This window comes from Lepidothrix coronata, unplaced genomic scaffold (assembly GCF_001604755.1).
Source record: "Lepidothrix coronata isolate B3197 unplaced genomic scaffold, Lepidothrix_coronata-1.0 Scaffold88, whole genome shotgun sequence".
Taxonomy (NCBI): Eukaryota; Metazoa; Chordata; class Aves; order Passeriformes; family Pipridae; genus Lepidothrix; species Lepidothrix coronata.
The window spans coordinates 1,306,354-1,332,945 of NW_016690268.1; the positions used below are offsets into that span (position 1 = coordinate 1,306,354).

Genomic DNA, 26,592 nt, shown 5'->3' on the forward strand with positions numbered 1-26,592 from the left:
ACTAGTTCAGTCCACAGCACAATCAAGACAGTTATATTTATTTTGGAAAGATTGTGACAGTCTATTGGGAAGAGTGATACCAGCAGGGACACGGGCAGTCACAATTACAAGCCTTCCCCAAATGCAATCTGTGTCAGACCCAAGATTTCAAGAGTCCTCCATGAAGAGCATAGCTGCAGTTGGCTGCATCAGCCCCATGGAGTACCTACGCTCAGGAGGGTGCGTGGCGTTGTAGTCACTGATAGCATCGCCAGAAGATCTGTGGAAGCATGACAGATCCAGATTCTATCTAAAAGAAGACTGGAGCACACAGCATGGTTTAATGCACAGATATCACATCCTGACATGCAGTCACAATGTGACCATAGTAGCTGGAAGCACTACACCTTCAGGTTGATGTATGGAGTGGATGGAGGAAGTCATTACTCCTTCCCATGCCTTCCAAATCCATTTAATATAAAACATTTAAGCTGAGGATGTGTCAGATAATAAAGTGATAAGAAAAGATGATGCACTTGATCTTAGCCAACAGCTGGGAAGTGTGCAACTGGGACAGGGGCTTCAGTGCACACTGCAGAGCACTTCCAGCCCACTGAGGATAATATAGAATAAGCACTTTAAAGGCTGTTGACAGATCTAAAAGATGACACATAAAAGAATGATTTCCTCACTTGAGAAAGTGAGAACTGTAAATCAATACAATTACAGTAGTTTGTAGTGATAACTGAAATTGCTGGGTTTTAAATTACTAAGGCAAAATGTCTAAGCAAAAGAAAATAATCTTAGGTTATATTCTTTACCTGCTTAATATCTTCTTTTAATTTGCACATTTATAGATCTGTTGCCTTAGACTAGTCAGTCTAATGCAAAATGCATTTTCTTGCTCAGTTTTGGGTGAAAAAAAAAAGTAATTTGAATAACAGCTTACCTGCTGAGGATTTATGAGGAACAAAATACTAAGAATGTTTTCATATGGTTGTAAACCCTACTCCTATTTTTTACATCAACCTAAAATTCATGGTAGATTAACTGAAGAGTTAATAGTAAATTTCATGTATGGTCTATCTCAAAATAAAAGAAAAAAGAAAATCTGATTACCAGATATATTTTAATAGAATAGGTTTGGTCTGCTTCCTGTAAGTATGAACAAATGACCAGTTTCAACTCAACAAATTTTGTGTCTTTGGGTGCTTGCTCATTTCAAACCAATGCTACAATGTCCTTACTTTCCATTAGAACTATTTTCCTAAAATTACAGTACCTAAAGTATAATTTTATAGTACTAGGTATCATAGAGGCAATTTGCTGCAGTAGTTCGCCCTTCTGCTATCAGGGAACAAGACAGTGTTTCTAATTTTACTTTATATGTACATGATTTCATGTTTTCTTGTGTTTATGTGGATCTGAGTGTGAAGGAGGAAGAAAGTTTAATCTTTTACACAAGACTACTTTGTTTTTATATGATCCAGTAAAACATCCCCCAAGAAAATATGTACTTGATTCCATATTATGTAGTCATGCAGTGCTAGTACTTTGGACCATGTTTTTCTTTAGTGCACAACTCAGAGACAAAATGCTGAAAAGAAGCCTTGTTCTTACTGTAGAGACATTAATTCTCCTTACTATTCATGTTTTAATCACCTCACTGTGTTTGTCTTAGAGTGTCGTGGAAGTAGGACACACTAGTGAAGACCCCTCTGTTGTTTACATTTTGTGTCTATAGGGAAGAAGTTATGAGGAAGAGATTAAAAAGAAAATAAAAGAAAATAAAAGAATGCTTAAATTATGAGATGAAGATTTACTTTCAACTCTACAGTTGTAAAAGCTGCAAGTGCAGTAGTAAGCAGAAATGTGGGCACACATCCCATAAACAGGTCACTCCAGACCATAGTCATCATCCCAAGGTGCACTTGAGCATCTGTTAACTATTTTATATATGGTACTTATATTTACAACTAGCTCTGTGAAAACCTAACAAGAGCATTTGAAAGACCATAAAAGAGGAAATGTTAACATGGAGCTATAAGGATCTCACATGACTTGGGCCCCGTGGGCATTTGTGGATCCTATAAATAGATAGTGAACTATTTATAAAGCATCACTCTTCCTCTGTGCTATGCTGAATATATTACCAAGACATTGTGGTTGGTTATTAGAACCCAGCAATGTATCTGACTAGGTTCTTGCTGGTATACCTCAAAGATCTGACATCCTTCTTCATGTTAGAAGTCAAGAAAATATTAATTATGTTCCCTTTCGATCTCTGTGCTTGCATATGATCCACACAGAATTTGTTTTACTGTCCTGTCTATTGTGCTTCATCTTGTGCCTAATTCACATCATGAAATTAAAAACAAACATAAGCAAAATACTATATTCTATTGTATCCCAGATAATTAACATCTTGCTTTGTGCTAGGCTGGAGCGTCTTCAGAAAATAGTCAGTCTTTAAAGCAGGCTTTACATTCCTTGATGAAGTCATGACTGTATGTTTGTACCCATATGATCTCTGATATGGTGTGACCAGCCTATTGCTAATAATCAGGTTGAATGTTTTGTTTCAAAACCCAGCACTCTTTAGTTGGCCTTTTGGTTTTCATGGAGAAGGACCAAGAATACGAGCGACTTGAAAAATCATATTTTGTTTCTATGGATATTCCTTAGCCTTTTTTTTCAAATAGCCCAGAACTAATAATGGAATTTTACCATTTGAATTTACTTGGAAAATGTTCAATATAGGAATATGATGAGGCTTACCAAGTAGGCAAAGTCATCAAACTTGAAGTTACCAGCTTCATTATCCCTACAATTTTTTTTCTCTCTCTAGTAGAATACCTTCCTTTTAGTACTAGACTACTGAGTTCCTACCCTTTTGTCACTGCTGATAGGCAGCCCAGATAATTTATCAGTTATGTGGGAAAACAGGTGTAAGGAGTCTATATATCCTTACTTGCTGTGTCTAGGAGATTGCCATTGCCAACTAATTCAGATAGTGATCACCTTACTAGACACTGACCACCTTAAAAGTGTCTTTTGCATCATGGCTTCATCCATGTTTCTTAGAGCAGGAAGGAGATGAAAGAAGTTGGGTCAATCTGTTGTCACTTGTCACCTCAAATTATTGCATAACTTATCATCAGCCAAGACTGCCAGTATTATGTATGCATTTATTTCTTTCTCATCAGTGTGTTCTTGCTGACACTGCTCAAATAAGACATTCCACAGTCCCCTGCACCACTCTGCTTCATGCCCTTTTTCAGTCAATGAAACAATTCACACATCTGTAGACCGTGAACGAGAGGTACTTGTGAGTACTTGTGAGTGATCAGAACACTTTTGCTGCTTCTCTCTCTCTCTCCCTCCCCCCCTCTGAGAGAACTGTTTTTCTTCTCAGGTGCTTTTTTTGGTTGGCGCTGAGAATCATAGATAGGCAATCAGCAAGACTGGTCTCAGGTATATAGTCTGCATTTCAGACTTCTTGGGTGTTACAAGTAGGACAGACTTTAACCGTTCTTCACGTCATTTTCTTGTCCGGTTACTGCTGCACAAAACGTCTAAATGCTCGATTTGATCATTATCTCCTGCTGTGGCAGTTCTCTTTTTCTCAGAGCTTTTCCTTCTGCCTATCAGGGGGTTTGATTTTCAGATTATGAAGGACCTCCCTTTCTATTTCTGATTTGTACCTGGGCAATACTTAACCTACTTCTCTACAACATTTTTTTCCCCTCACAGAGAGCACAAAGCCACTATTTTTTTGACTATGCAGAGCACAGTTTGGCATTTTTTCCCCTCGCCTTTCTTTTCTAATGCCTGTTTTAACTTGACTATTCTACAAGGCCACTGCATATCATGGTTCAGTAAGATCCTCCTACTTTTCTATTGCACAAAGCAGGGGATTTTTCTTGCCTAACTTTAAGGATACACATGAAGATATTTGCACATGGATTAGTGATTACAGCAACACAAGAGAGAGTAATAAGCAGCTATTTTCAAGAGAGAGTAATAAGCAGCTATTTTAGATGCTTATGCTTGTGTTGAAGTGAATCTATTTTGTAAGGGAGCCTAGGTCAGTTTTTGATATCTCTGTCTACTCAAACAAATCACACTAAAGACTTCTTCTAAAATGCTGGTCTTTATGAATTTTCTTTTTGCTCCCCGAAGTATTTGAAGTAGCCAGTTTCAGGGGATTTTTGGTCCCTATTGCTTACAGTCACATCCTGTGTTCAGTCCCGTAATTTGTGCTAAATTACACATGCTTTCCTCTTAAACTAAGCCACTCTTATCTGGTGGAGGCCATAGATGTTTCTACATGAGACTGGAAAAAATCAGCACGCTCCCTTTTTAGTGAGATGCAGTCTGGGAAGAAAGAAGAGTAACTACTTCTTATTAAGAGAGTGTCTTAAAGTCTATGTTCCAGAAGAGATTTGAAAGCCTCACAGCTCTGAGATTCCTTCCTTGTTTCTGTGTAATTAGAAGACTTCTCATCTTCTGGGAGTGGATGGAAGAAATTATTTCAGAGATTTTTCACCTTTGTGTTGCCCTTGAAATGATAGGAAAGTAACAGATGGAATTAGTACCTCAAATTCTGTTTAATGTGGGATTACTCTAAAAACAGATGAGAATGATAAATATTTTTCCACAAAATTTGCAGGGCAGATTTTTCAGCTCAATATTATCTCATGGGATGTAAATCCCCATATCCTGGAGTATTTTCTCAGCTTGCAGTATTTTAAGTCAAAGAAATTTTTGTTTCCACCCAGTTTGTTTTAATTTATCTATGTCTCTGACAGGTGAAGTGGGATTTAAGAACATTTTAATATTTATATCTGAGTGCTCAAATATTTTATTTTGTAAAAAAAAATAAGATTTCTTTGGAGGATCATTCAGAAAATTAATCAAGAGATCAAAAATATAGCCTTACACAAAATATCTTGTGACTACCACTTTTCAAGTGGTTTTCTAAATTTATATTTTCTTTATTGAAATCATCTCATAAGTAATTTTCCCAGTTTCCCAAAAATAGGAGAAGCTATTCTTTTCCTCTGTAAATAGAGCTTTAGTCTCACTCAAGTAATCATCTGAATGTTTTGTCCTTGTGGTTTTTTGCTCTTGACTTCTGTAGGGAAATTATGAAATTCCACAATTCATCTCTCCAACAGTTATTTATTGTTTGATGTACAGGCCTGTGCTTAGAGACGTTCAGTCATTATTTTCATATAGCCAGTTTCAAAATTGCATGTCATGATAACTTAGGCAAATTATAGATGAGACTGATACTTCTAGGAAGTGTTGAAAAATTCTGATCCTTAACTTTTAGGGTTTTATCTATTTAAATTCCTTTAAAAATTTCTTGTAATGCTTTTGGTTTTTCACCTGTAAAATGGAGGAGCAATATTATTCCACCTTCAAGAACTGCACACCTACTGGAACACAGCAGACGTGATGAAATAAGTATGAAAAATGCCTCAAATTTTAACAGGTGTTAGAAAGAAAGGCAGTTCCCATATTTCTCATGATTTCTATGTCATGGATACTGGAAAAGGACATCTCAGTTGGACAAGAACAATGGTTAAAAGTTCCTCTTCTCTCTTAATGTTGCATAGCTTGTATCAGATAGTAAATGTGCAATTTCTTTTCTTACATTATAAAACTTCTGTAGGGTTCAACGATATTGCCTTAAGTTTTTTCTAATACTTTAATGAACGTGTTGAACTATACATTATATGTTTTCTATGAAAATATTTTCTTGGATATGGAAATATTAAAATGAAAATATTAAAATTACATTCTTGAGATATACTATCCAGAATTGTGGGAATCTTGCAGCTATTTAAGTGGCTGTAGTTTTTTATTTTGATATAATTCAAGCACAAAGTCAAAGGCACTAGTACAAAGCTGTACTACTCAAACCAGGTCTTCTAGCTTTCAATCATCTGGGATGCTATGAATTGTTAAAGAGAGAGCTATTTTTATCTTTAGAAGGTTAGTAATTGACTAGGCTTTTGGTTGAAAGAAGCAAATATTCTCAAATTGACCCTCTACAACATAAATTACCAACTGAGTATGGCTGATGCAGTACTTCCATTTTTATATCAGATAGTGCTATAAAAGCAGTGAACTAAGGACTTAGCATATAATGAGTACTTCAATAGAGCATCAAAAATCTTATTAATATTTCTATGTAGTTCTAATTGGATCAAAACAGAAATAATTTCAGCTGAAATCTGCTGAAAAGAACTTCCTTGATACCTTGACTATTAAATGAAATCATCAGAAACACAGTGTTCATGAAAACAGCAAAATATGGGCAAGAACAAAAATTAATCCCTTGGATCCAACAGTGAGCAAATCTTCCTTGAAGAGAAGAATAAGCAAAAGGAGCAAAACCATCATTACTAGCTAAGCTTTACCTGCTTTTCTCAGTATTAAAAACAAACAACAAAAATCAATAGGGAATAATTGTAATATCTTGAGAAGATAATGTAAAAGCTATATGGCAAAAAGTAGTGAGTGACTGGGCTGAAGCTTAGTCTTTGTACTGAAGTTAATTAAAGATGAAATGAAAGAAAAAAGGATCTGTAGCTTTTAGTAATCTTGTGTAGCCCATAAAGTGTGTTTCAAGATATATCTCAGTTGGATTTGGTCACATCACTGTTATGATGGGTGATCAGAAACAATGTTTTTGTTTCCTCAGTTCTAGCACGTTAAATGCAATAATCAGCAATTCTTAATTAAAAGTCTTTCTTCTTCCTTCTCTTCTGAAATCACAAGCATGAACCTCTAATCTTTATGTCCCATTTGATTTTAATTAGAATATTTTATAGAACTGCTAGAATTAGACTAGGAGGAGGGTGTTTGGACAGTAAGCCCTAGAATTGTACCATGAAGTTATCCACAGATATATTAGCTTTTTGTTAGAAGAATGTGGGGAGACTTCTTGGAGTTAGTCAAGACATTCTGATGTGTGCAAGTTAAAACTTTGACCTGGCCACATACATAAGCATTTTATTACATGAGGATGGTAAAGGGACTTAAGGGGAAGCCATATGAGGAGCGGCTGAGGTTGCTTGGTTTGTTCAGCCTGGAAAACAGGAGACTGAGGGGAGACCTCATTGCAGTTTACAACTTCCTCATGAGTGGAAGAGGAGGGGCAGATACAGATCTCTTCACTGTTTTGACCAGTGATAGGATCTGAGGAAATGGCACCAAACACAGTCAGGGGAGGTTTAGGTTGGAGGAAAAAGTTTTTCACCCAGAAGGTGGCTAGGCTCTGGAACAGGTTCCTAAGGGAAGTGGTCACAGCACCAAGCCTGACAGAATTCAAGAACCATTTGGACAACAGTCTCAGACACATGGTGTGATTCTTGGGGTGTCCTGCACAGGGCCAGGATTTGGAACTCAACTTCTGCTTACTTCCTGCTTTGGTGCTTGTCTTTTTTTAAAAATTGACGTGTTCTAGGTTTGGAGATACAAAACAGTGGGATAAATGACTCTAAAAAGTAGTTCTGATCAGTGGAAATAATAAAGTTCAGTTCTTCTTGAATTTGGATTTTCTGCAGTTTAATAAGGTGAAAGTTCCCCCTAGTGCTTCTTCTAACCTGTGAGTCATTCATAGCATCATTCTTCCACATAGATTCTCTGATATCTGTGAGGAACTGACCTCATCTTTCACCTTTTTCCCCAATAAAGGCAATAATAGAGTCTCTCTCCTCTTCTTCACTCAGCTGTCTATTTCAAAAAAACATATTAGATCTTAATGTACTGACATCTGAAGTGCTCAGTCAGATTTGACTGGAACTGGCTGACAGTTCAAAAGCTATTGGAAAAGGATGGATAAATATACCTTCACACACACCAACAGTGTTATGCTAGTAAAGTGCACTTCCTGAGGAAACTAAGGCAAAAATCCTTTCTGAGCATACTCAGAAGCCTGTGCTGTATCTCAAAACAGAAGCTTTTTCATGTAAAAATGTCCTGTGTAAAGACTATGTTCTGCATAGTTCTCTGAAAATCAATGATTTAACATCAAAAAGGAAGAAACAAATTCCAGAGGAAAAGAAGTGCAATTTTAGTACAATCCTGATAATATGAACCACATCAGTAAGTTTAGCCTGTACCACTAGTGCAAAGTCTGATTCATGCTTTCAGCACAAGCTATCATGATTACAGAAAAACAGCTTAATCCCTTCAAATTCATGTTAGAAGTGTTGCATTTATTCATAAATCAACACAGTGAGTGAAAGGAGTGCCATTGCTTTGGAATCTCCTGTCCAGGAATTTTGAAATCACTGAGGAATCTGTAGCCCTTTGTCATTGCTCTAAATTGTCACTCCAGTAGGAGAAACTTGTGCTCCTCTGCACCATGACAGATGCTATTGTGAGTAGTACCTAATGTGCACTTTTAATCCAAGTTAGAAACTCTGGCCTGAAAATGTACATTGTACTAGTACATATAACTTTAAAAGTCTGAGATGGAACATTTAAATATGAAAGAGAGCAACAAAATAATATTTACCTGAGGAACTTCACATGTAGTCAAATGTGACCAATTTGTTGATTTAAATTTAGATATGGAGGATTCAGTGGATGTCTTCCAGAGATGATTAATCCTACCCTTCAAGAGATGGGATAAAAAAACACACAAAAAGGACCTATTCCTCTCCACTGAACATGAAAGGCACATTGTTGAATAGATGCCCAGCATTTTAATGACTAAAAAAGATGAGATAAAGGATCATTGCAAATAATGAAGTCTTACTCAAAAACCGTTCCCCAGCCTCCATATTCCCTCTCCAGGAAGTCCATACCATTCTAGTGCAAAGTGTAACACCTATTGCTAAAAGTTTGTATCTACACACTACTGCCTTCTGTCAACCATGTCCAGTGTTAACAAATTAGACTGAAAATCCTAAATTCATTGGGTGTCTTTCCATTGTCTCTGTTGTCTCTTTAAAGTTCACCATGTGTCGTGCTGATATGTAAATGGAAATGCATTAGACTGTTGTCTATGATACTTTTTGTCACTTGAGATGTTAGAAGCATAAAAAACCAAACCAAATCAAACCAAACCAAACTAAACCAAAACAAGAAAATACCAAACCCTACCTGATCTCTTTATGAAATTTTCAGAGAAGACCGAAGGGTATTTTCATCTGAAAACAGCATGATATCCCTTTGTCATGGTGCAGTTCTGAATAATTTTATGAAATTTGTCAAGATTATCCTGGATTTACTGTGCTTTGATAAGGAGGAGATTTTAATCCAATGATAGTGTGACTGACAGTTCTAGCTTACATAGGAAGAGTGAGAAGTCTCCTCGGGATCCTCTGCATTAGGATCAGTCAGTTACTATCCAGCTGATTCCCTGGGTGTTTTTCCTTCACTTTTCAGTAGATTTTGTGTGGGAGGGCTGGGGAGACAAGCACTGCCATCAGTAGGGGAGTGTTGATTTTTGCATTCCTGAAAGTCACTACTGTGCTAAATGAAGATAATTGGCAGGAATCAATTAGTCTCATAAGAGGGTATTATTAAGAGTTGAGCTCTTTTCACAAATTGCCCCTTCTGCACTTATTGCTTGAGAGACATAATCTCAGCGATCCCGAACTTCACAAACAGGAGATTGATTTCCTCCTTTTTCTTTTTCTTTCCCCGCCTTAAACTCTGCAGGTCAGTCCCACCCCAGGGTGCATCCGGGCGTTAATGAAGATGTTGTACTGCCCTTACTGCAGAGGACTTCCCACTGTGAAACCTTGCAACAACTATTGCCTCAATGTAATGAAGGGCTGCCTAGCAAATCAGGCTGATTTGGATACTGAGTGGAATCTGTTCATAGGTAAGAAGAGTTTAAATATTAGTGGAAGGAAACGCTGGTAATAGCAAATATTTGCTGAGTTCTGTGAGGTTAGGAGACACTGATGGTCAATATTTGGAATGAAGCAACTGCAGATGCACCTCACTTTCTAATTGACCTTCCTGGCTTGCATTAAGAAATAACTGTTTGCCCTGCCCTGAGCCAGTCATGTTTAGTATTTCATATTTCAAAAGGAATGGTGTGGTGTTACAGCTTCGGAGCTGAATTATTACATGCTATGTGAAATGTCAAGAAAGATTTGGTTGAGGATTTGATAACAAGCTTAACATGGTAGAAATAGTATGTATTATCACTGAAAACTAGGCTCTTGCTAGCTGAGAAGATAATAACATTGTGTAACATGCAGTCAACATAAAGCACAAGAGATGCTGTTCTTAATTCTGGTAGTATATAGGCAAAAAAACTTTAAAAGTTACATACATCAGAAATTATTAATTCCTTATTCTTGCTTAAAATATGTCAATGTCTCCCCTTCAGTGTACTGAATAGAAAGTACCAAACACAAATGTTAGAATGGAGCATAGAGTATGTATTTAAGGAAAACTGCTACTACAGTTTTATTCACCTAATTCTTCACTCAAGTAAACTAAGAAGAAAATAAGAAAGAAATTTCCCTTAAACAGCCATTCAGTTATCCTGTAGCCAAAAAAAAAAAACAAACCACCACCACAAAAAAAATATCCTCCCAGAAGAGTAATATATAATAAGAAATAAGAGTTTTAGGTTGCTTTTTGTGATAGGATGACAGGGTAGGATGAGGAATTAGATAAGGCTAATGATAATATAGAAAGAACAGAAACAGCTACGTACACCAGTCACCAATGAGCATCATAGTTTAGACTGGATTTCAGGAAAATTAATACAGTTGGAAAAAAAAAGAGATAAAACTTTCTTTATTGTGACTGAAGAAAGGAAATGTTATTTTCTACTTTGGAAAGATAAAACACAAGCAATCTCGTCCTGCTGAATTTCAAACCCCACTGACCAATGTGACTTTGAAAATTTGATTCTGACTCATTCATGGATTTTTGCTTTACTCAGCAGGGCGAGATGTATAGGGAGAAGAAAACAGGATGAAAAATGAATCAGAGTATGAAATGTGAAAATGAGCATTGAGTGTGCTATAAAAATAGCATGCAAACAACAATATAAAACAAATGATGCATGTACACATGCCTTCTCAGTACCTAGTACTAGTTGAAGGAGTTGACATCAGAAACCGCGCTGTGTGGAGGGATACCCATCCGATTACTGGTGTGAAAAGGAGAGTCCGATCATCATCACCAAGCTGAGTGAGATCTGATGGGAAAACAATGCTAACCTATTAGAGACATTGCATAAGCTACTTTCCCTTTGTCATTAAAGAATAAGCAAGACCTGAAATGCCACTAATTCCAATCAAAGAAAATAATCTAGGCTTTTAGAAAAAACAAAGCAAACATTTGAATGACACAGTTTTTATTAAGGCATGCACCTGTTTAAATCAAAAGCCGGAAGGTAAGGTTTCAGGTCTTAAGAGAACATTTCATTTTCTGGTGCTTTAAATTCAGTAAGAGTGCTGGGCAGGGTGGCGTATGTGTTGGAAAGCATGGAAATGCTTACAGACCGAGACTTTCAGAGTCTTTAATGCAAAGCCCTTGTCTTCATCAATGTCTTTCCCGTTTTGATTTTTCTTACTCTCAGAAAAGAAAAACTGCATGAAACCTTGTACATTATGTTAAAACATAGTGCTAATTTATTAAATGCTATGTCAAGCAGGCTGCTATGCAATTATCCCTGCGAGTCAGTGATGACAAGGCAGTATATCAAACGAATACATCAAATCATGTTTCCTCTTTCTTCTAACTATACAACTTCCCCTCTATAACTTTATGGGGAAGAGAAAAGAGAAGGAACAGAGATTTTCATGTGTTGGGAAAAGATATGCTGTTTTATCCCATTTTTCAGGCCTCTGACAGCTTTGTTGAAGAAGAGGGTCCTTCCTTTATGAAAGATTGAAATGAGGCAAGTTGTCTCTGTCTCTGACAGCTGTCAGAGGCTTTCTAATACCACATGCAATTCCCTTAGTAGTAAACCCAACAAAACTTCTACTCACTGAATTAAAACGAACAGCAGCACTTTACAGCACCGCTGAGCTACGAAAGATTGGAAATTATGCATGAACAGTTTTATCCCTGTTCCGATACTAGGAACCATGCACTAGGAAAAAAAAAAGATAATTTTGTGCACTAACAGTCTCTGCATAGGCAGAAATCCCAAATGTTAGTGCATATTCATACACAAGACAGTTTTGCTTAGTTCATAATCTGTGCATTGCAAAATAGTTTTGCTTAGTTCATAATCTGTGCATTGTAAGATCATTTTGGCAAAAGTTGGTACTAGGAGAAAACTCTCAGATATGTTTGTCAGTAACTAAATCCTGTAGTTTGGACTGCATATCCTAGTATTGTTCTGTAGTTACTGTAATGGTCCAGCAACAGCCAAGATCTGCAAGTGAGGACGAGCACAGGAAAGTAAATAGGCTGTCTCACAACAGGATGTGTTGCATGTTTCACCTAGTTTATAAATATAGAAGTCAGAACTGAAATCACATATATATAGCACTAATAAATCTTACCTGTACTTTCAAAGCTGGGGATAGTGGGACAGCCTCCCTTAAACATCTGGTGCTTTCCAAGATTTTATAGACTGTGAAAATTGGTAAGATGTGAAACAGCTGCAGCATCATGACACATGGTTTATTATATATTTCCTGTTTGTGTCACCTTAAAGTCTGTGTCCTTTTGTGTGATGTTTCATTATAGACTTTTTGTGTTTAGTTGCCTTCATTATTGCACAATAAAAGCCAAATGTAGCACATCTTATTGTAGCAGATCCTCTGCAACTCAGAATTTTGCCTGAGAAAAGAAGACAAATACATAATATCACAATTATGAAACTATAATGAATAAGTAGTCCCTCCAGGTATCTATACAAAATATTTAAGAAGTATTTAAAGTAAAGCTGCCACACTGATTTTGAAAATGTGTATTTTGGCAAAACCTGCTTTTGAAGTTTTGCCTGTTAGTTTATCTATCATAATTTCCTCTGTAAAAGTCTCAAGCAAATTTAGCAAATGCAAGAAAAAAAGAATGAGGGGAAGAGCTGTAGTGCTGATGAAGGAGATTGCCTGAGGGAGGAGCTGTCTGATTCTGTTGAATGGGGAAAAGGGGGTTTTCTCTGTCTCACTGCCCAACAGATATAGTCAAAATTATGCTTTTCTCCATGGAACCATACCAATTAACAGCAATAAGGATGAGGGATCCCACTGTTCAGTCTGTCACAGAAACATAGAAGAGATAAATAAAACTATTCCCACTTACAAAAATTCAGACCTGTCTATCTTAGGGAATAACATTAAAATTTAGCAATACTGTTACTCCTCTTTCTTTTGCTAATCTCCATTACAGTCCGTGTTCATATCTTAAGATTCTTTTATTTTCTTAATCTTGGCTTTCCCTACAGTTGATCACTTATTTGCCTTTAATTGCTCTTTTCTCAAGCAGGAATGTCAGCTGCGGAATGAGCCCACCTACCACCTAAGTGGACACCACACTTTCTCTTGGTGCCCTCATTCAGCTTCAGAATCAATACCCATAAAAAGATTATTTTCACGGAAGCAAGTACCTCTCATTCTGACAGCTACCTTAATCACCGGTTCAGGATAGCAAAGAGTCCATAAGGCATTTGGGTTTTTGGGATTTGTTTTACAGTTAGCATTGGAGTTAACTTTCTTTTGTCTTGAGAAAAAATGATAATACTAAATATGAAAGTCTAGCAAGATTATGAGCCAAATATGATAATCCTTACATAATTGAGCACAACAGAAGAGTAAAAATCTGGCTAGTTGTTTTAATCAAATCAGTTACTCTATCTGAGCTTTGTTTTTGTAGACATGTAAAGTAATTCATAAATGCTTTGTTGCTGCAGTTAGTGACAAGATGTAATGAATGTGTAGTAGCATAGCAATGCAATTCATGGAGGTTTGACACTGAATGGCTATTTATAACAGCAGAGAGTATAAGTCCTTTTTCTTTCCCCCCTAAGAATTATTCAATGATAAATCAGACTCACCTTAATCTTACCCCCATGTCTTAATAGATGGGAGATTGTGGAAAACACTTCAAAGGTTGTGCAGTAACAGAGATGTGAAAATAACAGTGATTCTGACAGCTCAGGATTGCATCCCTGTCTGTGGAAAGGAGCCAAGGGTCTCCTGCACTAGTTCATGTCCACAGCCGTCCTTCTGCTTAGACTGGAAAGAAAGTCACTTTGCTATCAGTGTATTCAACATTTGACAAGTTCTGTAGTGTAGTAAGGCAGATCAGCATGTAGTGTGTTCACACTGCAGTATGCAACGCCTGCAAGGCTGGCATCCAGGCTCAGAGAGCCAGAGAAATCTTTTACTTCCACCATCCTGCTAGGCTTCAGCCAGAGAAGAAAATTGTACCTGAAAGGCATCAGCAAAGCTCTCCTTCCAGTGTTGAAGTTGTTTCACTTACTGTCATTACAGCACCTCTGCATTACTAATAAACTTTCTTCTTCTTGTGCTTTAAGAATCCCTTTTTTCTTCTCATCAGTATGACACAGACACTGCCCTTAGGAGATCTTCTGAGGCAGAGTATACCATGCAGTCTCAGAGCAACTAGACCATTTTAAGTAAAACTCCCCAACAAAACCTTACCTACTTAGTCCTAATGAAAGCGGTAGTGCTGAAAATATGCAATCAGTTTTATCTACTGCTTACAAAAGTCCTCAGGTCTCTATGTGTTCTCTCTTCTGTGTGCAAGCACAAGGATAAACATTTTCCTTCAAGAGACCCCCTAGATTTGACTTTTTCTAGTAGCTTATGACAAGAATAACTGTGGTCTTCAAGACTCACTTTGCTTCATAGGAAAATCAGTCTAGAATTGTAATAGCAATCTTATACTATTTTCTTGTGCTTGTGTACACAGCTACTATTAATAAATACAGCCGTGTATGTGTAGGGAACTACATTTTAGGTTCATGAAAATAGGAAACACCTGAAATGTATTGAGATAATATTCAAAACAGATTGGAGATTTTTTTGTCCCTTCTTTCTCTAAAGTGTACAGCATAGAATCACAGAATCATAGAATGTTAAGGGTTTGAAAGGACCTTAAAGATCATCTAGTCCCAACCCCCTCTGCCATGGACAGGAATACCTCACACTAGACCAGGTTGCTCATGGGCTCATCCAATTTGGCTTTGAACACTGCCAGGATTGGGGCATCCACAACCTCCCTGGGCACCCTGTTCCAGTGTCTCACTGCACTCACAGTAAAGAATTACTTCATAATATCTAACCTAAATTTCCCCTCTTTCAATTTGTACCCATTACTCTGTGTCCTATTGCTACAGTTTCTGACAAAGAGTCCCTCTCTGACTTCCCTGTGGGCCTCTTCAGATACTGAAAGGTTGCAATGAGGTCTCCACACAACCTTCCCTTCTCCAGGCTGACCAGCCCCAACTTTCTCAGCCTGTCTTCGTTGGGGAAGTGCTCCAGTGCTCTTGTCAACTTCCTGGCTCTGGACTTGCTGCAACGATTTCATGTCCTTCTGATGCTGGAGCCTTGGAGCTGCGCACAGCACCCCAGGTGGGGTCTCAACAGAGCAGAGGGACAGAATCACCTTTTTTGACCTGCTGGCCATGCTCCTTTTGATGCAGCCCAGGACACTGTTGGCTGCCTGGGCTGCAAGCACAAACTGCTGGCTCATGTTGAATTTTTTGTCAACCATCATCCCCATCTTTCTACACAGGGCTGCCCTTAATCATTTCTCTGCCCAATCTGTAGGTGTACCTGGGATTGCTGTGACCCAGGTTATACTTTGCTTTGTTGAACTTCACGAAGTTTCCATTGGTCCACCTCTCAAGCCTGTCAAGGTCCCTCTGGATGGCATCCCTTCCCTCCAGTGTGTTAACCACAGCACACAGCTCAGTGTCATTAGTGAACTTGCTGAGACTGCACTCAGTCCCACTGTCCATGTCGCTGACAAAGATATCAAACAGTATCGGCCCCATCATCACTGTCTCCTCAGGGACAATGAGCCATTGACTGCAACTCTTTGTGTGCAGCCATCCATCCAGTTCTTTATCCATTGAGGGGTTCATCCATCAAATACATGTCTTCCCAGTTTAGAGGCAAGGATGTCATGCAGGACATGAGTGTCAAATAGTCAAATGCTTTGCCTCAATTCGGGTAGATGACGTCAGTTGCTCTGTCCCTATCCACTAATGCTGTAGCCCCACCATAGAAGGTCACCAAATTTGTCAGGCATGATTTCCACTTTGTAAAGCAATGTTGGCTGTTACCAATCACCTCTTTGTTTTCCATATTCCTTAGCTTAGTTTTCAGGACAATCTGCTCCATCTGTCCCTTGTATTTATCCTCGCACACTACAGACTAAAGTCTGGCAATCTGCTGTAACTCTCAGTAGGCCAAAGTCTTTTTCCTGCTTAATTATGGGAAGTAAGAGCTAAAATCTGGGATTTTAGCAACCTTAGTTACCTGGGACTTGAATATCTTCCCTCTACCACCCTCCTCCTTAATCATTATATGAAACTAAGCTGTGATATTTTTTACATGTTAGCCTCTCATAAAGACCCTGGGAGAAAAAATAAGTGATATTTCCTTCACGGAGAGGCAGCGCAGAAAGTTCCTGCAGTCCTGGGGTGCCATTACTCCAAATTCAGTTTCTGGTAGAAATTCATCAATTTTGGTTTGATGACCATAGAATGGACACTTGAATGCAAACATTTAAAGTTCATAATGTGCATTTTGTGCTGATATTAAAACAGATAGCGTTCATAGTCAAGACAGCCTAAAATTCAAACTCTGCATATAAAGCTTTATTTTAAGTTAGTATCAGCTTAGAAAGCATTTAATTGTTCTGATGGGTTGAGCTTGGCTGGATGCCAGGTGCCCATGCAGCCACTCTATCACTCCCCTTCCCAGCCAGAAAGGGGAGAGAGTAAGATGGAAAACAAGTTGTGGGTACGGATAAGGCAGTTTATTAAAGCGGAAGTAAAGCAAAAGCTTGTGCATGCAAAAGTGAAGTGAATGATAGCAGGTTTTATTCTCTACTTCCAATGAGCAGCAATGGTCAGCCACTCCCGAGCAGCAGGGCTTCAGCACATGTAATGGTTCCTCAGCAGGCAGCCATTGGAGACAATGAATGCCTGCCTTCCTGATCCTTCCCTTAGCTTTTATATCTCAGCTGACATCATACGGTCTGGAATATCCCTTTGGTCAGTTTGGCCTGCTTGTGTCCCCTCCCAGGATCTTGCCCTCCATTGAGGAAGGAATGTTACAGTACTGATGCTGTGCTCAGCAGTAGCCAAAACACCGGTGTGTTACCAACACCCTTCTAGCTATCAATGCAAAGCACAGCCCTGTGAGGGCTACTATGGGGAAATGAACACCAGCTCAGCCACACCCAATACAATTGCTTAGGCTAAAATCAGCCTTTCTTGCATTCTACCTGAATGAAAATTATCATGACACCTCCAGTGAAATTATCTTTGCCAACCATCGGAATGAAAATAGGGAAAATTATCCTAACCTAATGCTTTTCATCTTTTCTAGCCATTTCTTAGGGAAACTTTTGTGTCTCCAGAGTTGCAGAAGTAAGATTTTCTTTAAGCCTCTTGTCTATACAGACTGTAGTAGTTATTATTAAATACCAATGACTGTTCCCTTAGTTGAAGTGTTAGGGTTTGGTGAAGGGGTTTGGTTCCCATTGTGATTATATACAAATAAATGGAATCTCTAGTTTAGAATTATTTTTCCTCACTTTAGCTTATGTTTTTCAAAAGCAAGGGAAAATAAGTAGAGTACTCTGTTGTGTGATTGAACTGCAAATTTGGTTGCTCAGAAGTTGAGAACAAACAGATTTGCAGATGTAAATCGAATGTTGTTTATGAAAAAAAAACCCTTTAGCATGTTTCAGGCCCATCAGTCTCCACAATGCATAGGTAACCTACAAGAAGGCATTTGAAGTGCTATTAAAAACACAAACTTAACATCGTAAAACAATTCTGTCAGTTCAGGTTAAAAATATGTAATTTTACAAATGAAAAGCGAACTCAACTTGACAATGCCTAATTAAAAGATTACAGTACTATACTTTTGAAATTCTCTAATATGCAGTAGCCTTCATGATCCCGTATTTTCACCTTGTTTCCCAGAAAAAGTAGAATCACCACCTACAATTTAAATACAATACCAAGATCTAATGACTCAGAGTATATGGGAACAGCTCGGAAAAAAAAGATAACATCACCTATCAATGAAGGAATGGGACTGCACCCACCCACACTATTCCATTTTTAGGATTCTCAGCCAATCTCTCTCTGCATTCCCTTTTTATTAACCTCTTTGGGTAAACAGCACCAGGTGTTGCCATTCAGTTAACTAGAATTCCCAAGACTTTGGTGACCTGATGTTTTGATTTCACACATTCACACACACTATCATTCTGTGATTGTTTTCAATCATGCACATTATCATGCAGACCATTAAGCGGTTTTTCTGCTTTAAGAACACAGCACTCTCTTTATCAAAACATGGTCAAGGCCAAAACACTCCTTTTTGATCCTAATTAACTGAATGCAGGTGCTGCTGGTTTAACTTGTTCCCACAATCACCATTCAGTGAGGTAAATAATGTGAAGAAGAGAGGAACTGTGTTATTTCCCTACTGTTTCTCTTACCTCAGAAGAATAAAGGATACGCAACCTGGGCGTGTAATTCCTGAGATGGTAACGAATTCAGCCTGAGAGAAGCTCTCTGAAGTTGTGGTACTGCCAGCAGAATGCAAATAGCACCAGTACTTGCCTGCTGCTTAAATCTCTGTACCTCCCCCTGGGGCAATACAGATTATTACAAGCAGCTCACAGCATTCATTACCCTGTATATTTGCTTCAGGATGTGTCAGTGAAGAAGTCCTTCTGTTGGAAGGACTATGGGTATCTTGTGCTCCAGTTACTGGCTCAAGAGGGCTGAGACTCATCTGGTTTGATCTTGACAGTGACACCATTGACAGCTTGTTACTAGGGTGATGCATCCTGGAAGGATGCTAATGGCTTCACTCAGAGTGACTCTTGAAAACTGCAGCTCCTGAAGGAGGGCTGTGGATATCTGAAGATGCAGATATTTAGTGGAATGATAGCAGCAGACTTCTTGAGCCCCTGAACTTTGATGTGACTTATGGAAATAAAGTATGATGATTAACTATGCCATTTTCTTTAAGGCTAGAAAGATATTAGTATATGTGTAACACATTGCCCATCATCATTTCATGTGACAATTACAAATACAGGATCACATTCAGCCATTCTAGAATTCTGCCTTTGGCATCTATACACAATTCTCTTCAACTGCATGATTTCTCCATTTGTAGGAAAAAGCTTCTCAAAACTTGAAGTGGTACTCATCATTTTCATTGAGCACAACAGTGCCCTATGTTGACTGCAGCACTTAGATGCTACATCTTCTTTTGGAAATAACAAGACAGATCAGCATTGTCAAAAAAAGTTTAAAAGACTTTATAATGAAACCATTGGACCCAAATGATGACTTTTTAGTTCCATTTTCATTCCTCATCTCTCACTTCTCACATCATTTTTTATCAAAGGGAAATGTCTATCTAGTACATGTGAGCACAGTTTGGAAGCTGCATAAAATAGCAAATTTCTCTGCACATTCAGGGGAAGTGCTGCGGAAGCTGTTTTGCCACTGCTCCTAAAATGCTATGAATTGTCACAGGAATGTCACATAGGATACCTCTAGAAACAGGAAAATATGTTAATTATTTATTGCTCAAATACTGTGTGGTTCTGCTATTATTACTATTATTTTGTACTTTTCCAAGTCCATGGCTATGCCCTCTCAAGGAACTTCCTGCTTCCAGGAGTACATAAAACAGTACCGCTCTTTCTGTCCTAGATTACCATGTATATTAGCACCTCAAAAGAGTTTTCACTGGAGGATTTGATCTCTCAATTAATTGCATTTATGTAGGGCTGAATCCCTGTTTACCTGTAGTGATATCCCGCAGGAACTTCACTGTGCTGATCTCCCTGTTTCACAAACCAGGGACCAGATGGAAAATACTGTGCCTCTCACCTGATCTGGTTTCCCTCCTGGTTTGGGGGATTTGAGACAGCAGATCTCTCTGGCATATGGCTGTGAGGGGAGCCCACACAGAGAGTGAAGAACTTTGCCATGCTCTTACAGTTCAGCTACCTCAAAGACCTACTTTGATGCAATTGTGGGGGTTTTATTAAGGAGTACAAATCTAAATGAAGAACATGTGACTTCTTTAACTTTACCCAAGCAGAGGGGTTTAAATTTAGTTTTAATTGGTTTGAACTTTCTACTTTGGCTTTGCTTAATTGAGGCAATGCTGCATTACACTAGGAAGGGAGAAAATGATGTTATTTCTAAAAACATATCTTCAGTTACATCATCATTTGACCTGGTCAGTATTGATAAGCTTGATGTAACATGAATTCTATGTTTTACAAATACTCCTATTTTTATGAGAAAAAATAATTATGCAATAATTAGAACATTGCCCGGATGAGTACTGACAGTTTTATTTCAACTTTTTTTTTCTCGCTGTCCATTTTTCTGTATTTTATTTCTGCTTGTATTCAGCTGTATTTAAGACCGTATATCAGAGGAAAGTATTTTTTTGCATCATGACACACTTTTATGCTTTTAAAATATTTGTCTTGGAATCTGCATCTATTTTAGAAAACTGCATAAATAGGAAACAGTTTTCATACACTGAAAATAAACATGAAACTATATATAACATATATTGTGGTGTATTAATATAAAATGTAAATAAATTACACAGACCCAGCTAGCTAGTTGGGGGTTCAGCACCAAATCCTTTTTATTCAAATGAGATGAGCCTTTTATATGCACCTCAAAGTAACATGTGACTCTCTTGACCAATTACCAAGGGCATCTCACTGCCCATGTGTGGGAATACTTCGGGACTTCATTTCCCAGGATACCTCATCCAGCATCCTTCCTGTAACCCAACTCCTACAATAAATCACATTTTCAATGATCTGGTAGAATGATTTACCAACTATTTCAGATTCTCTAAACTTCACATTAGAAACAAATGCCAAATTGTGTTCTCCATTATTCAGGTAAATGTAATGGAGAGATGCAGGTAACTTAGAGCAAATTTGTTCCACAAGTAACCTCCTTATCTTACTACTATCAAAAGACTTGGTTACATCTGAAAATACTTTGCTGTGTTTATTATACAATATAAATAAAAAATGATCCCTTACCACAATAATGTCAAAGCAAAATTGACATTGATTTGCTTTGTACTATAATTTTGAGCCATTGCTTGATGAAGGTTAATCTGTTTAGGATAATATCTCAGGTAGTATATTATCTATTTAGAGTCACATATTTCTTTTTGAAATACAGAGACAAAGTATTATTGGCAACCCACTTTAATTTCACCTTACAAGTAAATCCTAATGCTGCACATGAACAATACACACACACACACACACACACACACACACACACACAAAGCGATTTTGGGTTGTAACTAATCTGCCAAATTCAATTAATGAGAAATTTGGGGGGTTCTTAGTATCATTTAATTATTCTTTTTTAGTCCTTGGATTTCAGAGAAAGTTTCAATTTTACATTTCCCAAAGACTAAAAACTCAAACCAAAACTCATTAAAAGAATTCAAATGTGTAGACAACCTCAACCTAAATCACTAAATTTTCTTTACTTTTTGACTGCTTTTGCAGATTCTTTTTTGAGCCATACATATATTATCCTATATTGCCAAAAGCTCCAAACATTATTAGCAGTATAGAAAAACCTACTGAAATGTATAACTTTGTATGGATATTATATATTATAATTTTTATATATATCATATATATATTACATATGTTCCTTAATGTAAACAAAATGTTCTTTTTTTTCTAATGAAGCCACATATATATACAAGGGTACAGATTACACTCTGTCAACATTCTTGTTTCTAAAAGACTTTTTAAAAATAAGCTGATAGAAAAGAGTAAATAGTGGTCAACTGGCCTAGAAATTTCTTATGACTTGGCAAAGAGACTATGATAAAGATTCCTACTCAGCACCCAATATCAGTGCCAGATTTAGTGGAGCAAAGACTTAAAACCATTAGAGAGATTAGAATTTTAGTAAAACAGAAGATTCAGGAAATAATTATTTCTTTCTGATATGGGTCCCATGGACTTCCTTCTTGAAATATGTCAGCCCTCCATCTCTTCTTGTAAAAAAATTTTTTCAGACATAGGAATTATTAGGAAAAACATAGACCTTTTTTTTTCCGCCTCCATTCTCTCTGCTTTATTAACAGAAAATATTACCATTTCTGTAGTCAGGAGAACTAGTTTGATATAGAGTGCTATGACAAAGCTGCTATGGTCAAAATTCATTGAGCATTTTTGCAAGAGTGAAATCTAAAAGTGTTCTGATACACTGGGGAAATTCCAATGTGTTTAGAAGGTAATATGAAAAACTCAGCTCTTATATTTCTGGTTTCTCTGTGTTATTTGGTGTCACCTGTCCTGTAATATAACATTCAACATCCCTTAATGTCATTTATATTGCAGGTTCACTTAAGGGAGTTTAAACTCCCATGACATGTATTTTTCATGTAGTCACCAGAACTTTCCATGTCAGTAGGAGCTCATCTTCATAATATCACACTTCAATTTGCAGCAGTTAAGAGCTGCATAATGTTTCAAGTTGGATTCACATTTTTTTGAAATCTGGCAATATTTAACCCAAGCAAAAGCCCAGATAGAGCTGACATAAAGGTACTTCTCTTCCAGTCTTCCATGTTGCTGTTGTCCAAGCAGAACAGGCTACAAGGCACAACCTCTAGACAGCTACTCTTTACAGGAAAAGAAACCATCAAATCAACAAAAATTGCACTCTTTGGACAATAAATGGTCTCAGAGGGAAACAAAAGCTTACAAATAGCTTTTCCCACAGCACATGACTCTGAATTCTAATTTTCATTTTCTCTTCATTTCACACTTATTTTATTTGGTCCAAATGGTGATATAGGTCCAAATTATGTAAAGTCTTGTGACTTTACAGTATTCTGTAACTGACAAGAACACAGTCCTTTTCAGCTGATTACACTATACACAGTTTCATTGGTGGTGGTTGAGGTTTTTTTTCCAGTTGTGCTCACCTCTTAGTTTTTTAGTATGCAGAGCATGTTGCACACAGGACTCTTGTATTATAGCTTAATCAGTTTTGTAGGAAATGTGTTTCTACTTGCCACAATTCATCACTTATTTTTCCAAACACATTCTATTTTGTTGTCACTTTCACCTCTGTGGACTTCTGAAACAAATATTTAAACTGCAAAGCACTGCATTTGCTACAGATGAAAATAATCAACATTTACGAGGAGGGATAATACATCTGACGATTTTTAGGTTGGTCACAAAATCTCTGTGTTATCAGAAGTCTTTTTGTTCAAATTTTTGAATGCTTCTCCATAAATCTACACCAAGTTTGAGAGACCTGGGAATACCACACAAAGTAAATTGTTCTGCCTAAAATCAGTCTTCATTTATCTCATGTGTTGTTTGAGTATTCCAGCTCAGTTTATTTGCAGACTTTTTATTTAGCATCTTTTTCTTGGAAACTGACTCAATATATCCTACACATATCTGTTATACAAGAGACGGAAGACACTCAGATCTCTGACTTACTGTGTTTCAGGAGAGGATTTTTTGAGGGAAGGAGGGTTGATTTTCTGAGAATTTTCCCTCCGGCTCAGGCTAGACTGAAAGACCTTCAGGCATAAAAGTATTATTCCAACTATTGAAGATACTTAATGCGAACATGCAAAAGCTAATTAACTGTTCCTGAAGACCAAATTGCTTTTCAATCCTTGTAAAAATACACTCCTTAAAATAAAAAGTAAAAGTGGTATTAAATTAGTAGTTACTGGATATGCAGTCTCTGCTTTTCATTATTTTATACTGAAATTCTATTGAAATTAATAGAATAAATAACTGCTATATTCCATAGAACTTGCAAAAGAGTTAGAATTCAAGGCAAATGGGTTAAGTGTGAAATACCTTATTTTCAATGGAAAGTGAGTAGCTATTCAATTTCCATCCTTTGAGCCTGAATTCCATAGCTATTCAAAGCTTTTTTTATCTATCAGATTCCTTTAATTTTTACAGGCACAGATAATATAAAAAATTCCTTTTGTTTGATTTCTATTGGATGACTAAGTATTTCTCTGAAGCATATAAAACAAGCTCACCAAATTCAAACAACTGAAGGGGACCTCATTCGAGAAAAAATAGGAGAATTTAGATAAGGTATATGAAAGGTAAGAGAAAAGGTTTAGAGTTGTGCTATTCCACCTTATATACATGGGTGTATTTTATTTATACTTCTTATTTAGTGAATGAAATGGTGTGGGAACTGAATGAGTTCCCAGGAGTGTATTATGAGACATTTTAATTAACAGAATTTAAGAATGTTATAATGTTCTTATATTAAAAAACTGTATTTAAGCAGGGGCAGCAAGCTGGTGCTTGAAGAATAGCAGCTGTATTTTGTTTATTTGGGGGAAATGGCAGAAATGCCTTCATAGATTTTAGAGAAGGGCCAGGAATATGAATGGGCAGCATCCCAACCAAAATATCTTTTTACAATATTACTATTTGAAAGAAATAATGATTCAACACTGCAGGTAGTATGTTTCACCTTTTAGTGAGTCAAAGAAACACAGAAAAAAAATCAGGCCTTTGGAACACAGTCTTTTCTTTACTTGACCATTGGCCAGCAGAACAACAGGTTTCATCCTGTTTTCCTGATGTGTAAACTAGTAAATTTTCACAGCGTCCGTGGAGTCATGTGGATGATCAGATGGAGCACCTGGATTAAAACAAAGTATTTTCTAATTATTGCAGCAACTTGTGGGGTGAATTGCTGATATTTGTGAGCTCTGTAATGACCCACACATTTCTTCCCACTATTTGAACATTAAATGAAAAGCCATTTGCCTAGTGAGAGTGACACCTTTTTTTATTAACATGTCAATTCCCATAACAGCTTGCTGGAGTAAGGGAGTTTGTATGGATTGAAAATTCAGGTCACATCAAAAAAGTTTTATTACTAAATGAGCAATAAACACAGATATCAATAAGATACTTTGCCAAATGTTTTTACTGCAGTTAAGGTGCAACTGAAGCTTTATTTAGTTCAGGTACTAAAATCTGGTTTACATACTACTTACAGTATATAATGGCACAGAATTGAGTCTAGGCTTGCTGACTCTTTTTCCTGAGCTCCCAAGTGGGTCTTATAACCTGTATTGAGCTCACTGATGGCTGTCACATCTATTATTTGTGAAGCTAGAGTGGATATTTCCAAGTAGGATGCCATCTTCCCTCTTGCTACAGAGACTGAAGGAATGGGTTAATTGCCTTTCTTTTAAGGAAAGAAGTGTAGAGGCAAGAAGAGATGTTGAATAAGAATCTTAATCTGTTTGATTTCCTATATGTACAATTCCTGCAGGTATAAACCTGAAAAGAGATTAATTATCACAGTTTAGGGCTTATGTACTAATAAACTGCTACTAAGACATCTCAAAAATCCCAGAATGATTCAGACTCTGTGTCTACATCAATAACTTTCAATCTGAAAAGGCTTATTCAATTCCCAGTTTTTAAGACCATAATTTTTAGATTTCAATGTATACTCTGAGAAGTTATCATGACTATCTGAAATTTCACATAAATGTGGATAATTTTGCCTCTAGGAAGTTCTTACCTAAGACACCAGAAATTATTTGTTTATCTGCAGAAACTCACTGTGTATGTGATATCTGCAGCAGTGATCCAAAAGAACGCAGGAAGCAAATAACACAGATCTCATGGGCTCTGAGCATCTGCTGACCAGTGAAGATGGCACCCAGCCATTGGAGTAGATGTGCATTTTTACATGTAGAATTCTGAACGTTGCCTGAAGATGTGACTTCATTATTAGCTGACCTAAGTTCATCTAAGCTGATGCTGCTTCAGAAAAGAGTGATGCCAGACACACTTCCTTGCACTTTCTTGTGTTTCAGTCCCAGCACTGGGGGCCAGAGAGCTGATCTCTTTGAAAACCACTTCTTTCTTTTCTGGTTTTTTTAATGAGTGTGGTTAGCTAAGTTTGTTCTCTAATTTGTATGACTCTGTCACCCAGTGGGTTCTGGTATCATGGCAAAGGAGGGGATGTGTGATGAGCCAGGAGACTTCTTAATAAACAATAGAAGAACATCTTAAGATGCTCTGTATTCTGAAATCTTTGCATTAGGTATCCTCATTTATAATGAAACTCCACAAGATTTTTATTTAAAACTTTTTAATTCTTTTTCCTCACAATAGCAGTAGGTCTAGTGCGACCTTTCTGAGGGATTCACTGCAGTGAGGTGTAGTCATAGCCCAGTCCCCTTTTGACATTCAGGAGTCAACACAATACCTAGAAACTAACAACTGATCCCCCTCAGAGGAGACAAGGAGAGCCTCAAAACCTCCTCCTGTTGGTCCAGCTGTGTGAAGAAACAAGGATCTGCCGCTGCTGTTACTACAGTCTCTTATGCA

The 26,592-nt window shown here is 37.3% G+C and overlaps 1 protein-coding gene across 1 annotated transcript in view; it reads left to right on the top strand.

Moving 5' to 3' along the window:
• GPC6 (glypican 6) overlaps positions 1-26,592 on the top strand; it is a 755,565-nt gene that overhangs the window by 546,775 nt on the left and 182,198 nt on the right. The window contains exon 4 of the mRNA XM_017821032.1: positions 9,667-9,832. Within this exon, the coding sequence (XP_017676521.1) occupies positions 9,667-9,832 (166 nt within the window). The remainder of the gene's footprint in view (positions 1-9,666; positions 9,833-26,592) is intronic.